A 13,451-nucleotide genomic window follows, 5' to 3' on the forward strand; every position below is an offset into this window, starting at 1 on the left:
AATTCTTATGGGCAGATTGGATTCACTTAAAATCATGTCACTTAAAGTTGCATTTTTCAGGAACATAACTACAACGTTAAGTGAGAAGTTACTGTAGTTCCAAGTGGAGTTCTGGGTTCTATCCCTGGCTATGCCACAAAGTTATAAGTCCTTTAGACCTATGTTTCAAAACTAGGGCCTGATTTTTCAAAACAGCTGAGCACCCAGTAGCTCCCATGCTAAATCTGGCTACTCGCTTTTGAGCTCTTCTGAAAATCTGTCTTTGAGCATCTAGCCCCTAGGGCTTGCCTTTCAGAGGTTCTGAGCAGTCAATGAAAGAAGAAGTCGTGCAAGTGATAGGGCTTGATTTCTTCACATGTGCAGAGCATGTGCCTCAGGTTGGGTACCTAGAAATGGAGGGCACCCAAAACCACTGCTTACTTTTGAAAATTTAAGCAACTGTGTTCTTTGGTGTGCTTAAAAAAAAATACACCCTTCCCTGTTAATTTTTACTCTGCAGTTTGTAGGCATTAACTGGCAACCATTTTGCTGTTGCTGAGGAATAGGAAGGCTGAGAGAAGCCTAAAGGGAAACCCATGCGTCAGAAAAGTAGGGCTTAATGCAGACCCCAGACCTCTTTTGCTTTTTCTGGTTCAGTCCCTTGCCTGCATTACAACCCTGTGGGTCCCAGAAGGGGGGAAACACATCCTACTAAGACTACATGAAGACACATGTAGAGTTTTTGATTAACCTGTGCATCATTTACATGGCAGGGCCTCAGTTCTAACAGTGATTTAAAAGAAAACTCCAATGTTTTTTAATCAAAGATTACACAGAAATGTGTGTTTTTTATAAAAGTCTCAGCACACATTGCTAAATTTCAACTGTAACAAATGTTAGTCATGAAATTCCCATGCAAGCTCCAAACTTGCTGTGCCTGTGAGCGGTTCTGATCTCACAGAAGGAAGCCCGCCATTTTTCATGACAGCCACACTCTACACTGCCTCTGAAGGGACCTACATACCGTAGAGCACAAATTAACAGGGTTTTGGCGGGAGGGGTGTCTTAAAACAAAACACCCAAAGAACACAGTTGTTCACTTCCCAAGAACGGCAAAGGAAGCTGAAGTGACCTTACAAGGCAAGTCAGATACTTGGTTCAAAGGGGTGGAGAAAACCATTCAACATGCTCAGGTGGAGGAGAGAAGTTTATTGATGTTTTAGGGAGATTTGAGTAGGAGCTGTGGGGTGTCACGTTTTGGGACAGTGATCAGATTGGCAGAAACCCTAGGTGGTTTTCCCCTTCCTCTGTGGTGTGGGGCATGGGCCACTTGCAGGTTTGAACTAGAGTAAATGGTGGATTCTTTGTAACTTGAAGTCTTTAAATGGAGATCTGAGGAGTTCGGTAACTCAGCCAGAGGTTATGGGCCTACTACAGGAGTGGGAAGGTGAGGTTCTGTGTCCTGCAATGTTCAGGAGGTCAGAGTAGGTGATCATGATGGTCCCACCTGACTTTGAAGTCTACAAGTCTATTAGAGTCCAGGCCAGGAGGAAGGGACTGTGAGAAACGTCACTGTTCTTGGGAAGTGACCAAGGCACAAATCCTGCAATGAGTTCCATGTGGGTGGACCTTACTCCTACACAGAGCTCACTTTACTGTAAGGTTGAAGGGTAAGTTAACTGCCTCAGGAACTCTGTTGCCTAGTTCTTCCCTCCTACAAACTGCCGGACCAGCCCTTGCTTTCACTCTCCTGAGCAAAGGTTGTTGCTTGCTGCCTGGGTCAGAGAGGGGAAGAGGTTACGTGCTGGGCATCTGGCTGGAAGAGTCTGGAGGGAGAAGGACGTGAGAGAAATTCTATATAAATAGCAGATTCCCAGAAATAAGATAGTGTCAAAGTTTGCTTATACTGATGCTAATGTAAAGGAGAAACAAAGTTTGTAGTTTTGATACACAGCAACAATACTGGCAGTTTTAAAAAATGGAATAATAAGAGGAGTGGCAATGCACATGCATTTTACAGCATAAACCAGGATTGTATACAGGATAAACGTTTCAGGTTCAATCTACAGTACCTCTCTAAGACTACTGTAAAGTAGACTTGCACTGTCCTTCTCATCAGCCACAAGATGCCCTCTGGATATCTGTCTTTGCAGTTTGTTTGAGGAATCTTCAGCATTTCACCCCTTTCTTCTGTCAGCCTTAGGGCCTAATCCAGAGCCCACTTAAATCAGTGAGATTCTTTCGATTGGCTTCAGTTGGCTTTTAATTAGGGCCTTAGAGAGAAGATGCAGCAGCAATTGACATCAACCTTGTCTAAGGTAGGCTCAGTCCTTTTCTTGCTCTCCTTACATGATCCAGGGGATCAGAACACAGCTTCTCTTGAACTCAGGGGACCCAAAAATCTCTTTGGCTTTGTCAAGCACTAAACAGAACCTAGGACAGCTGCCTTGGTTCTAAGGAAAGTAAACAATTCTTGTCTTGGTTTTCCCAGAATTGGCCTGTGGCCATTTCTCCAGTACCATGAGACATATTCTTTCTCAAGTTCTTGGTTCATGTTGAGATCTGGGTACCAACTTGTAATCTCTGTGTGGAAGTGCATAGTACCAAGCTAAGCAGTTTTAGCACTTCACACAAATTAGACACTTCTACTCATGCTGGATTTAGGCCTAGTCTGAACTGAAATAAATTGTTCCTCTTCTGTCAAAAGGAGCATGTTTGCTGATCTTACACAATTGCCTGCATAGATCCAGACCAGTTACGCAGTTCCATGACAACAAACCCCTATTAAAACAAGCTCTGACACACTGCTGGAATATTAACAGTCTTTGAAATCATATTTCTAATTTTCAGGTGCATACACTTAAGTTTGCAATTGCTTTGCACAGGATGTGGTTACTGACTAATGCTGTAGAAAGTGTTAGTTGTCACCATAAGGGTTAGTAGTAAGTAAAGATTTGATGCTACCTTTATTCCTATACTGTGCATAGCTGCTTTCATTTTTCACAGTTCTATCTAATCTATATATGCTTTTCACCCTTGTAGTATGAAACAAAATACCTACATTTGGCTAAAAGTATCCTGCATGTTTTCTAAGTGCTTTATATTAGCAATATTGATAATTATATTAATACTGAGCACCATAAATCTCTTGTTTGGCCTCATCGAACGTAGCACATTTGAAATACAGAGACATGATCGATATTCCCAGCCTCAGATACAAAAATGATACATACATACAAATTGATAAACACATTCAGTAAATTATAACCTTTCCAATGATATCTTGCAAGACCCATCTTGCCTAAAGTATATCTTAGTTATACCATATTCGTTTCATAACCATATTTCTGTGAAGAATACGGGGTATAACGTCACAATATGCTTATGCAATGTCTACACTGGAAACACTGCAGCTGTGCTGCTGTAGCGCTGTACTGTAGACACTTACTACAATGACAGAAGGGGTTCTTCCATCGCTGTAGTAAATCCTCCTCTCCGAGAGGTGGTCGTTAGGTCGACGGAAGAATTCTTCCATTGACCTACCACTGTCTATGTTGAGGTTTGGGTTCGGCCTGATGACATCTCTTGGTGTGAATTTTTCATACCCCAGAGCAATGTAGCTGGATCAACCTAACTTTCTAGTGTACACCAGCTCTTAGAATAAGGAGTTCATCATTTCATTGACTTAAGGTGAAATTATTTGGGGGTAGAGGCAACATAATTCATCATTGCAAACAGTGATTTTGCTTTTTGTATGTGTTGTTTACAACTCTGCGGGCTAGAGCATTTATTGACTACATCTCATCTAATCTTCACCTAGTTCTTCTTTCCATCTCTAAACTGGCAAATATATTTACAGGAACTTTGGTCCAGTGGTTAAAGAACAAGGGTGGGAGTTGACGCCTGAGTTTTGTTACTAGTCTGACCTCTGACTTGCTGTGTGACCTTGGTAAAGCACACATCCATACTGCTTTTCAGTTTAGCAGTGTGTGTAATGTTGGTGGATTCACTGATTCTGAGCTCAGAAGGGACCACAGTGATGGTCTAATCTGGCTTCCTGCTTAACAAAGACCATAGAACTCACTCAAGATATTTGTTTGAACTAAAGCAACTCTTTAAGAAAAACATCCATTCTTGATTTTAAAATTGTCTGTGTTTGTGAACCCACCACAGCCCTTGGTAAGTTGTTCCCATGGTTAATTACCCTCACTGTTACAAATGTGTGGGCATGTATTTCTGGTCTGAGTTTGCCTAGCTTCAACTTCCGGTCACTAGATCTTGTTATACCTTTTGTCTGCTAGATTGAAGAGCCCACTATCAAATGTTTGTTCCCAGTATAGACCCTCATAGACTGTAACCAAGACACCCTGTGCCAGATTCTCTGTCACGCCCCACTTCCAGAGCCCTCTGGCTGTCCTAATAAAGTGCAGAGAGGGTTTCAGTTATGCAGCACCTTGGCTTTATTTACACATACCCAGTTCTCCTACCACCAGTGTTGAGCTATATACAAGGCTTATAGGGTTAGTTCTCGATTTTCCTGCAGTCAGCTCACAGCAGGGAGACTGGCCTTTCCCTGGCTGGCTTTTCTTCTGACTCCCAGCCCTTATAACTGCTGGCTTGTCAGGCCCGCAGGTGGAGTCAGTCCCCAGGCCAGGCATCAGGTCTGTTTCACCAGCCCCAATCTATTTCCCTTGATTGGAGCTGGCTGAGCAGGGGTAATTGGGTGCTTTTGCACCAGCACCCTGCTACACACCCCTTAACCTTCTTCTCTTTGTTAAGCTAAATATTTTGTGCTCCTTGGGTCTGTCACTAGTGATGACGATACCGGCCTATCTCAAAGGGCTGTTTGTGAAGTTTAGTTAATTGTCTGTAAAGCCCTTGTGAGAGTCTTAGGTGGAAGACACTGTGGAAGTGCAAAGAACAACCTATGTTTCCACAATTGGACTTGCTGATCACATGCTAATGGACCCACAAAGAACTACTACGAGCTGGGTGGTAGAGAGGCCCTTAGATGCCTTCTTCCAGGGGGTGCTGTGCCACTCAACTGTTTTGTTTTTCCCCCTCTTCATTCTGATTGGCCAGCTGTTGTTGCTTCTCTGATGGCCAGCCTTTATTTTATTTTATTGTTCAGCTCAGCTGCTGCGCGGGAGCAAGGGGCAGCTCTGAAAACATTTTTCCGCCCTGGCAAAACAGCTGGGGCTGCTCCCGCTGCTACCCTAAGTGATTCATTTTGGAACTACAAGAGCAGGCAATGTCTGTGGATTTACTTTTTAAAATTTCATTATTGCTTATATAACCCACACACTTCTTGGGTGTGGTGCTTTGTCCCCGCTAGTGGTACCGAGACCAGCTGAAGATTAATAAGTCTGTTACAGCCTTAGCTAAGGGCTATGTGGCTTTTAGCTCATGCAGTAGAGGCTCATGCATTTAGCTCCAGAGGTCCCAGGTTCAGTCCCACTTGCCAACTACCAGGGTCTGTCAGTGTTACACTTCCCCCATCCATTGCCTCTGCTTTACTGAACGCTCCATGAGCCTTGACTGCATCCCTTGCTGTTGCTCCCTTTGCTTTAATTAGTGTTGGTAGGTTTGGGGACCCTCCGGCAGAGCAAGCCAAGGTAAATTTGGCAGCTGGAGGATCTGTTTTCATGAATTATGCTGTCTAAACAAATGATATTATAAATATCCCTTTTCCCTTCCTGAAAATCAGGGTACTTTATCAGCCGTGCTTCCCTAATGGCTTATGCTTGGGAGGGCGAAGAGCAGTGTCTAGAGGCATTGGGTGGCATCCTGACCCCAAGGAAGTCAACGGGGTGAGGGGACTTCAATGAGTCCAGGACTTCACCCAGAATGCCTTGGGGTGGCCTAAGGGGAATACTGGGAGGGGTGCCCCATCCTATACATATTCAGTAGGTGTAGTCAATGCCTCACCATGAAATACACCCTCTGGGGCTGCAAACTCTCCACTCTTGTGCTCCTGTGTGGATTTGTTGGAGAGGATGTGGGCTGCCTGCATCCTCTCCTTTTTCCCCAAGTGCTTTGGTGCCTGGGTGAGGCATAATTTTAGCTTCGGCTTGTGCAAATTTGTGTGTGTAAAATCTGAAAGGATGTAGGAGCCATCAAACCAGCTGCTGCTCCTTCTTTGCCTATCTACATTTAAACTGGTGCAATAATATTTTCATTTTATACAATGCTCTTGGTGCATTGTTGCAATACATCTGCCTCTCTGGCTGCATAAATCCCCTTGTTAAATGAGAAGTCACAGTGGGTGAACTAGCTTCCTGTTGAAGTAATAAATTTGGGTGGAATGAAATGCCGTATCACTCTCTGAAATCGCTCTGCTGCCTGCAGAGCCACCTCGCGCACATCCGAAGTCCACCCACAACAACTACGTGGCTGTAAATCCCAGGAGAGAGCTCTGGTATCTGGCAATGACCGGCAAATTCGTACCCTGCTAAGGACAAGATAATGTAATGGATCTTTTTAATCTGCAGGAAGGGCTGGTGCTAAAAGCCTGAGAGAGGCCGTCCGTCCTCAGATATCCAGACAATGGTTTCAGCATAAAAAATAAGCAACATATGGGTCAAATGCTGCAGATAATTACACCATTGTAAAACCAGAGTAATTCTACATTGACATTAGCAGAGTTACTCCAGATTGATACCCAAGGAGAATTTAGTCAGTTGATTTTAATACACATATTAACAATCATTCTTCCTGGCTTTTTTTTCCTCCCCCAAGAAATTGCAATCAGAACCGCAATCTCAGCTTTCCCTTGGGAACGGCGGCTGCTGAGAGTGCCTAGTCTGGCGGCACGTTTGCTCCAGTTTTTCCTTTCTTGTGCACCAAAGCACATGTCCTGGAATACTGAATGGTAATGCTGTTCCCCCAGGACTCCAGGATTCTCTCCAATGACCTAGTTTTGTTCATACAATTTGCAAAGATTGATGCCGGACAAAGACTGTAATATTTCCGCATGATATTCTGAACAAAACGAACCTGCTACAACAGCTGAGACATTCCATTCCCTCCATGTTTATACCATACGAATGAGAAATGCTATAGTTGATAGGAAAATATTTCCTAAAGAAAAATCCCCTCTGTATTTGTTTTCCCTAATGTTATGTCTCTCTCTGGCAGCAGAGCCTTAAGGTCAAGGGTCTCCAGAAGCTATTTTAGTCCTGTGCAAAACTCTGATAAAACCAGAGTTTCAAATTCCGCCAGTGTGTGCTTTTTTTAATACGACACCAACTTAAATTAATACAAGATAGTCACAAGTCAAAGCTATTAGAATTCCCACGGTTCTGTGGTTTTAAAACACACAGAGGATGCAGTGAAGTGAGAGGCCCTCAGGGAGCCTGCTTCACCCAGCACCTCTAATTCACCCTGTTGGTGTGGTTTTATGCCAGTGGAGGATTGGGTATGTTGGAGCTCCAATCTGCCATGCCCCAGGCATGCCCCCCACCCCACATCAGGGACAGGAGGCCTTAAGCTGGAGTCAGATGCGGCTGTGTTGCCGCCTCAGCTTTAAGGCAGTAGAGAGTACCCCCTAGGCAGAAGGGGCCACTTTTGGACAGTTTGTCTACGTTGAGCAAAGTGGTATGAATCAAACCAGAGAATTGGCCCATATAATTTAATGAGATCAGCCCTTATAGTCAAAGGCTCTCTGTGGAACCCCATGGTAATGGTTCAAAATATGGGAGGTGGTTGTTAAGGAAAACTCACCACACCCAATTAGTATCCAGCAAACTAGACAAGGACAAATAGATACTGAGATATTTGGTTACCATTTATTCAATACTCAGACAAAAAATAATCACCTGCCAAAAAAAACATACCTGTCCGATATTTTTGCCTATTAACATTTGATAGACACACAGAAAACGTGTAATCAGAGATTTCTCGATTTAATAGTCATGAGAAACAGCATGTTGTAGGCAGAATACAAGTGTTCACTCTGTACTATGGTAACACCCTCTTAAATAGAGAGATCTGATTATTACATTACTGTACAGTGTTCTATAAACAGAAGCTCTCTCCTCATTATTATTGTTTTGTCTGATATTTACATGACTAAGATTTGTGAACCCATCAAAACTTCCTAAATATATAATTAAAAAATCAGACCCCTCTCGTATTTTCACAGAGAGAGGCTTTGCACCCATATTCTTGGCTGGAATCACCTTCCCTCCTGTCCTCATTTTATGCACTGTATTTTGTGCCATTTACTGCCCTTTTCCCCCAAAGGTGGCTGTTTTTTCAGTAATGTTTGCTTCAGTAGAGCTCCTATGGGGTGTAGGATCTGCTGTGCCTGGCAAAACTAGGGCAGTAGGTTGTAGATTGCGAGGCCGTAGACTCAAAGGCTCTACTGTGTGTCAATGTAAAATGATATATTATTACTTGTGGTTGCCTCTTAAAAGGTTTTGAGATCTGGGATCCACTTGGCACATTCTGCTGTCCTGATGCTGTGTCAGCATGGTGCAAACATCACCCCATCGTGACACACACACTGTCCTGGTGCCATTGGTGACTTTTCTAACATGCGCGGTTCCTCACTAGTTGGCTCTCGGTAGAGGTTTGGTGCTGTGAGGCTTGATCTTGCCCCATTCAAGTCAATGGAAACCCATGGAATTTAATAGAGCAGGATCTATCCCTTTGATGACTATTGAATAAGATCATATGCAATGAAGTGACCTTGTAATTCTACTTCAGTAACTTGTTCCACTTTCAGTATCTCATTCAGCGTGGAAAGGCTTTGTCTCCTATGACCTCATATCGTATTGCTCTGTCTCCTATGACCTCATATCGTATTGTTCCTGAAGAATAGATATTCTAAAATAACTAAGTATTTTTTAAAAAGACAAAACAATCAACAGTACCAAACTGCTGAATCGTACTGGGGAACGTTGGGGCTCTTTTATTAAAATCTCAGGGCCAAATTCCAGCTTGGAGCCCCATATACAAATTCCATTGTGTGAGAGCTGCAGCTAAGCCTCAGACAGAATCTGATCATAAGGTAGGGCCTAGGAGTGTGATTCAGGAGCTTTGGATTATTCCTCTGGCTCTGTCACTGACTTGCTATGTGACGTTGTACAAGTCACTTCTTGCTGTGCCTCCATTTCCCCTTCTACCATCTGTCTATTCTTTGTAAGCTCAGGAAGGCAGGGTCTCTCTCACTCTGTTTGTACAGTGGGGCTTCTGGGTGCTGCTGTGATACAAACAATCATTGGGAAAATGGGTGAGCCTTCTTTACTGGCACCAGTGCGTAAAAATTGTTGCCTACACATTTTGGCAGAAGATGCACCCTTTCTTTTCATTTTCTTTCCTATTTACATTCTGCATCTTTGCTGTGCGTGTGAGAGAGAGAAAACGAGAACATTTGATGTGAGCAGTTTTGATATAATGTGTGATTCATTTGTGGGGAGAAGGAAATCAGCACTGAGCAAAATGCAGCACTTCATTATGGTACAAAAATAGATTGTGCTATAGAATGTAACGAAAAAGTGAACAGTATGCGTATGAACTAGCCATTCAGTGGCTGTGCCTCATAGTCCAGAAAGCTCAAGAAAATGAGCCTTTTCATAGTCTCACTTTTTAAACGTCAGTTTTTTCTGTTTCACTGCTAGTGGGAGTTGTTTTTGAACCAGTGTGACGTTATCTGCTGACACATTCTGACTGTACAGCTTTTATTTGTGGTTTGCTATTTTTAAGAGACTGTCACAGTCAACAGTTTGGGTTCTTCGTTTTGTCGTCTCCCCTCCCATCCCCCCCAACACATGTGCATACACTCTTTCCATCAAGAAATTACCTACTCTAATGCTGTCCAGCAATTCTCTTCCTATAATTCTTTGTCAGTTTATCAGTTACCAAAAAATAAAGGGTTAATATCAATTCATATTGCAATGAAACCAATAACAAGGGTGCGTTTATATGTATACATGTTTGTCAGAACTTTTAATTTAGCTAAACATTTTCCGTAAAGGGCATGGTCAGTTCATTTGAGTCCAAAATGTAGGTATCATTTAAAACAGTGTTTTAAAAAATCAGAATATGAAATGTTTGTGAAATAAAACCATCGTGTTGAATGTCCAGATGCACAATTCTCAGCGGAGATTAAACATGGGATCTTCAGCATTATGGGTCTGATCCAAAGCCTATTGAATCAGTGGGAAGATTCCAATTAACTTTGTTGGGTTTATAATCCGGGTCTGTATTACCTGAGTCCAAGGAGAATTCCTGAACTGTTATCTAAGTATCAGTGGCAATCATCCATCTTGAAAAGACAATGGCGTAAGCAATAAGCAATTCAGTCACTATGTGTCATACTGCAGCATCACAAGTGGCTAAAAGTCCAATTCGCGAGTGACAGTCCTTGCCATATAATCCATGTGTAAAGCACAGGGCCAGAAAATGAAGCTGGGGTACTATTTGCATGTGAGGCCTGCTGAGCTTTCTTCATTCATTTTTTCGCTTTCCTCTTTCGCTAAGTGGTGGGCTGTAATAGTAGGTGGAACCACCATGGCAAGTGTCTATCTATGTAACCACCTCTCCACGTATTTACCTGTCTAGTTTATTTTATTGTGGGGTTGGACATGAGCACTTGATGCCATTGCCATTTATACACACAAAGGTTCTCTGCGTCACTCTTTCTGCTTCCTCAATTGAGCTGGACAGTAATTACGCACGTGAAGCCCGTTTATGCTATTTAGTATTACTCATTAGTGATATTTATTTAATTCAGTGAAAAATGGGAATTTTTGGATTTAAAGCTTCCCCTGCAACATTCTGCATCAAAACACAACAGTTTTGTGCTAATATGTGAGAACCAGAAAGTGAAACCTAGTAGACAGGAAAAGAAAATGGCCAGCCAGTTTTCACTTTTCAAGCTTGAATAAGTGCAAAGTGTGACCTAGAACATGGTGGAATAACAAATTTGTTTATAAAATTCCTTCAGATTGCTAAACTAAGGCATTGAAAACTAATTTTTGATTTTATCTTCCCGGGATTTATTTAAATAAAATGTTCTTTGTAACTATGCTAATATCTATCATTATTCACTAAGTTTTCTTGGCAAATTCCCCCTGAGGTTTGGCAAAGAATTTAAACCCTAGAGTGGTTCAACATTTTTCTGTGTGTCTGTGTGTGTGTATATATGTATATATAAGACTCATTTTGTCCTAGTTCAGTTCATGGAGGCTCAACCTCTCAGAATTTGACTGCTATGCTGAATTAGCACATTTTCAGTCTTGTAATATGTCCACAATCAAATTAAGGCTACTCTACTAATTTGTTCCACCTCCAGGACTTCATTTAGCATCAAAGTGCAGTCTCAGAGGTATATTAGTCACTCCTCTGTCCAGTCACACAGTGAACTTTTGCTTCAGAGTAGAGGGGAAAAATTCAAAGCGAAAGAATAATTTTTTTTTACATCCTTAATTGTTTTGTCTGGGTGTTTGGTTTTGTTGTTGTAGATAAAATAAGTGTGGTGTTAAGCTCTGTTCAAAATTCAGTCGATAGGAAGTCACCAAATGACATCATGTTCTCTTTTGGGGCTTGAGTTCCACATGTCCAGCACTTTCTCAGAATCAGGCCCTGACTGAACAGTTGTCAGTGTCTCTGATTTATATAAAGAAGGAAGGGTCAGAGGGTAGTAACTGTTTCCATGATACCTTTAGGGCTGGGTTCAAACCCTGGCTCGAGACAGAAATGGACTGAAATTAGTGTCAATCTGTATTCTAGTGGGCATTTATCCATAATGGATAGTTTGCAACAAGATGATTGTCTCAGTACAGGAATCTGAAGGGAGTGTAGTTCAGGACTGAGTGATGCTAGCAGAGCTCTTGTTTGTGGGGAAGATGTAACAAGCACCGAGAATCCTTCACTCACTGATCAAACACATGGTGGGTGGAATGAAAGTTTCACACAATGGATGCTCAGAGGGTACTCAAGAAAAATCAGTGATGTTGGGAATGCTGCCAAAGCAATAAGATTGTTTGTTTAATAATGTTATTTAAACAGTGATACAGTGACAAATTCATGTCAGACTTGTGTTGTGCATGAGGTTACTCATCCCAGGCCTAGCCCTGAAAACCCTTACTCACACGAGTAGCCCTGTTGACGTCAGTGGGACTGCTCCTTTGAGTAAACTTTTACAGAATTGGAGCCTATTGCAATCATTTTCTTGGTGCCAGTATGTAATATAATTCAATAAAAATTAAACTATTCCTTTTATTCTTTCATAGGGTCGTCACGTTAAAACTGGACAGCTTGCTGCGATTAAGGTTATGGACGTCACCGGGGTAATGTATCCTACTTTGGCTATTTCTATATCCATAAATTACTAACAGGAGTGGGAGGGAAGTTACGTGAAACAATGAGATGGCATAAAAGGATTCTGTTTGGGAGAAGCAAGCGTATTAGGGCCCAGTCCTGCTCCACTGAAGTCCACGGCAGAATTCATTTGGACTTCAGTGGGAACAGGGCCAGGTCCTGAATACAAGCTTTGTTATACAGCTGTTTAGTGCTAACGATAAACATAATCTAAGGCCCCAATCCTACTGAGACTGATGTTTGTGAGAAACTTTATTCATGTGAATAGTTCCATTGTAGTCCATGATACCATTCATGTACGTAAAGTTACTCATATGCATAAGTCATTGACTAGTTACCAAATTAGGGTCCCCAGTCCTGCAGTGAGTCTAACCAACTATATTATGTGTATGGCTACATTGCTGCCACTCACATCCCTGGCTGCAGTGATGTACCCTATATGTATCTAATTAACACAGTTTCATAATTATAGAGAAATATGTCTTGCAGTGATCACATAAACATGGAATTTACATGAGATTGAGAAAATGAATTTTTTCCAGATATTAATTGAATAACAAGATTAATGGGAAAGAACTTCTAACCATTTCCCAAAAGGCCACTGAAGAAAAAGCAGTGTAATTCTTGTACCTCTTGGAAGCCTAAACAGATGCATTTTTTATAAGGTTACTTAGTAAGAAAGAGCCTTATTCAAGAAGGAATCACACCTTGCAAAATTCCTGCCTGGATAAACAATGCCAGATTTGAGATCAAGATTTTGCTTTTTAAATGAAATTACAGAATTTCAGAATATAGGATTTGATCCAGATCCTCCCATCTTTATTTTTTTTAATTAACATTTTTAATTAGTTTTCAGGAATATAACATGTACAAAACTACACAGATACATAGAGATAAGAGTAGTCAATAGGCCTCACAAGCATGTTTAGCTTTACCTTAGAGAGAAAATGATGTATGGAAACAAAGAGTAAATAAATGTAAGTGAGGTGAGAAGGAGGTGGAAAAAATATCCCCTAGTATAGTTCACCTCAGAATTTCCAGAAATCAGATTATACAGGAAATGGACAGATGAGGTTCAATAAAGATAGTCAGGCCACTTTGTGGCAAAACTGGGTAAATGATGAACCCACAAGGGTTGTTTAGGT

At 41.7% G+C, this 13,451-nt stretch overlaps 1 protein-coding gene across 1 annotated transcript in view; it reads left to right on the forward strand.

The window, feature by feature from the left end:
• The window catches only part of TNIK (TRAF2 and NCK interacting kinase), a 304,472-nt gene that overhangs the window by 158,933 nt on the left and 132,088 nt on the right, over positions 1 to 13,451 (forward strand). The window contains 1 exon segment of the mRNA XM_030575025.1: positions 12,219 to 12,275. Within this exon segment, the coding sequence (XP_030430885.1) occupies positions 12,219 to 12,275 (57 nt within the window).

Source organism: Gopherus evgoodei, chromosome 9 (genome assembly GCF_007399415.2).
Source record: "Gopherus evgoodei ecotype Sinaloan lineage chromosome 9, rGopEvg1_v1.p, whole genome shotgun sequence".
Lineage (NCBI taxonomy): Eukaryota > Metazoa > Chordata > Testudines > Testudinidae > Gopherus > Gopherus evgoodei.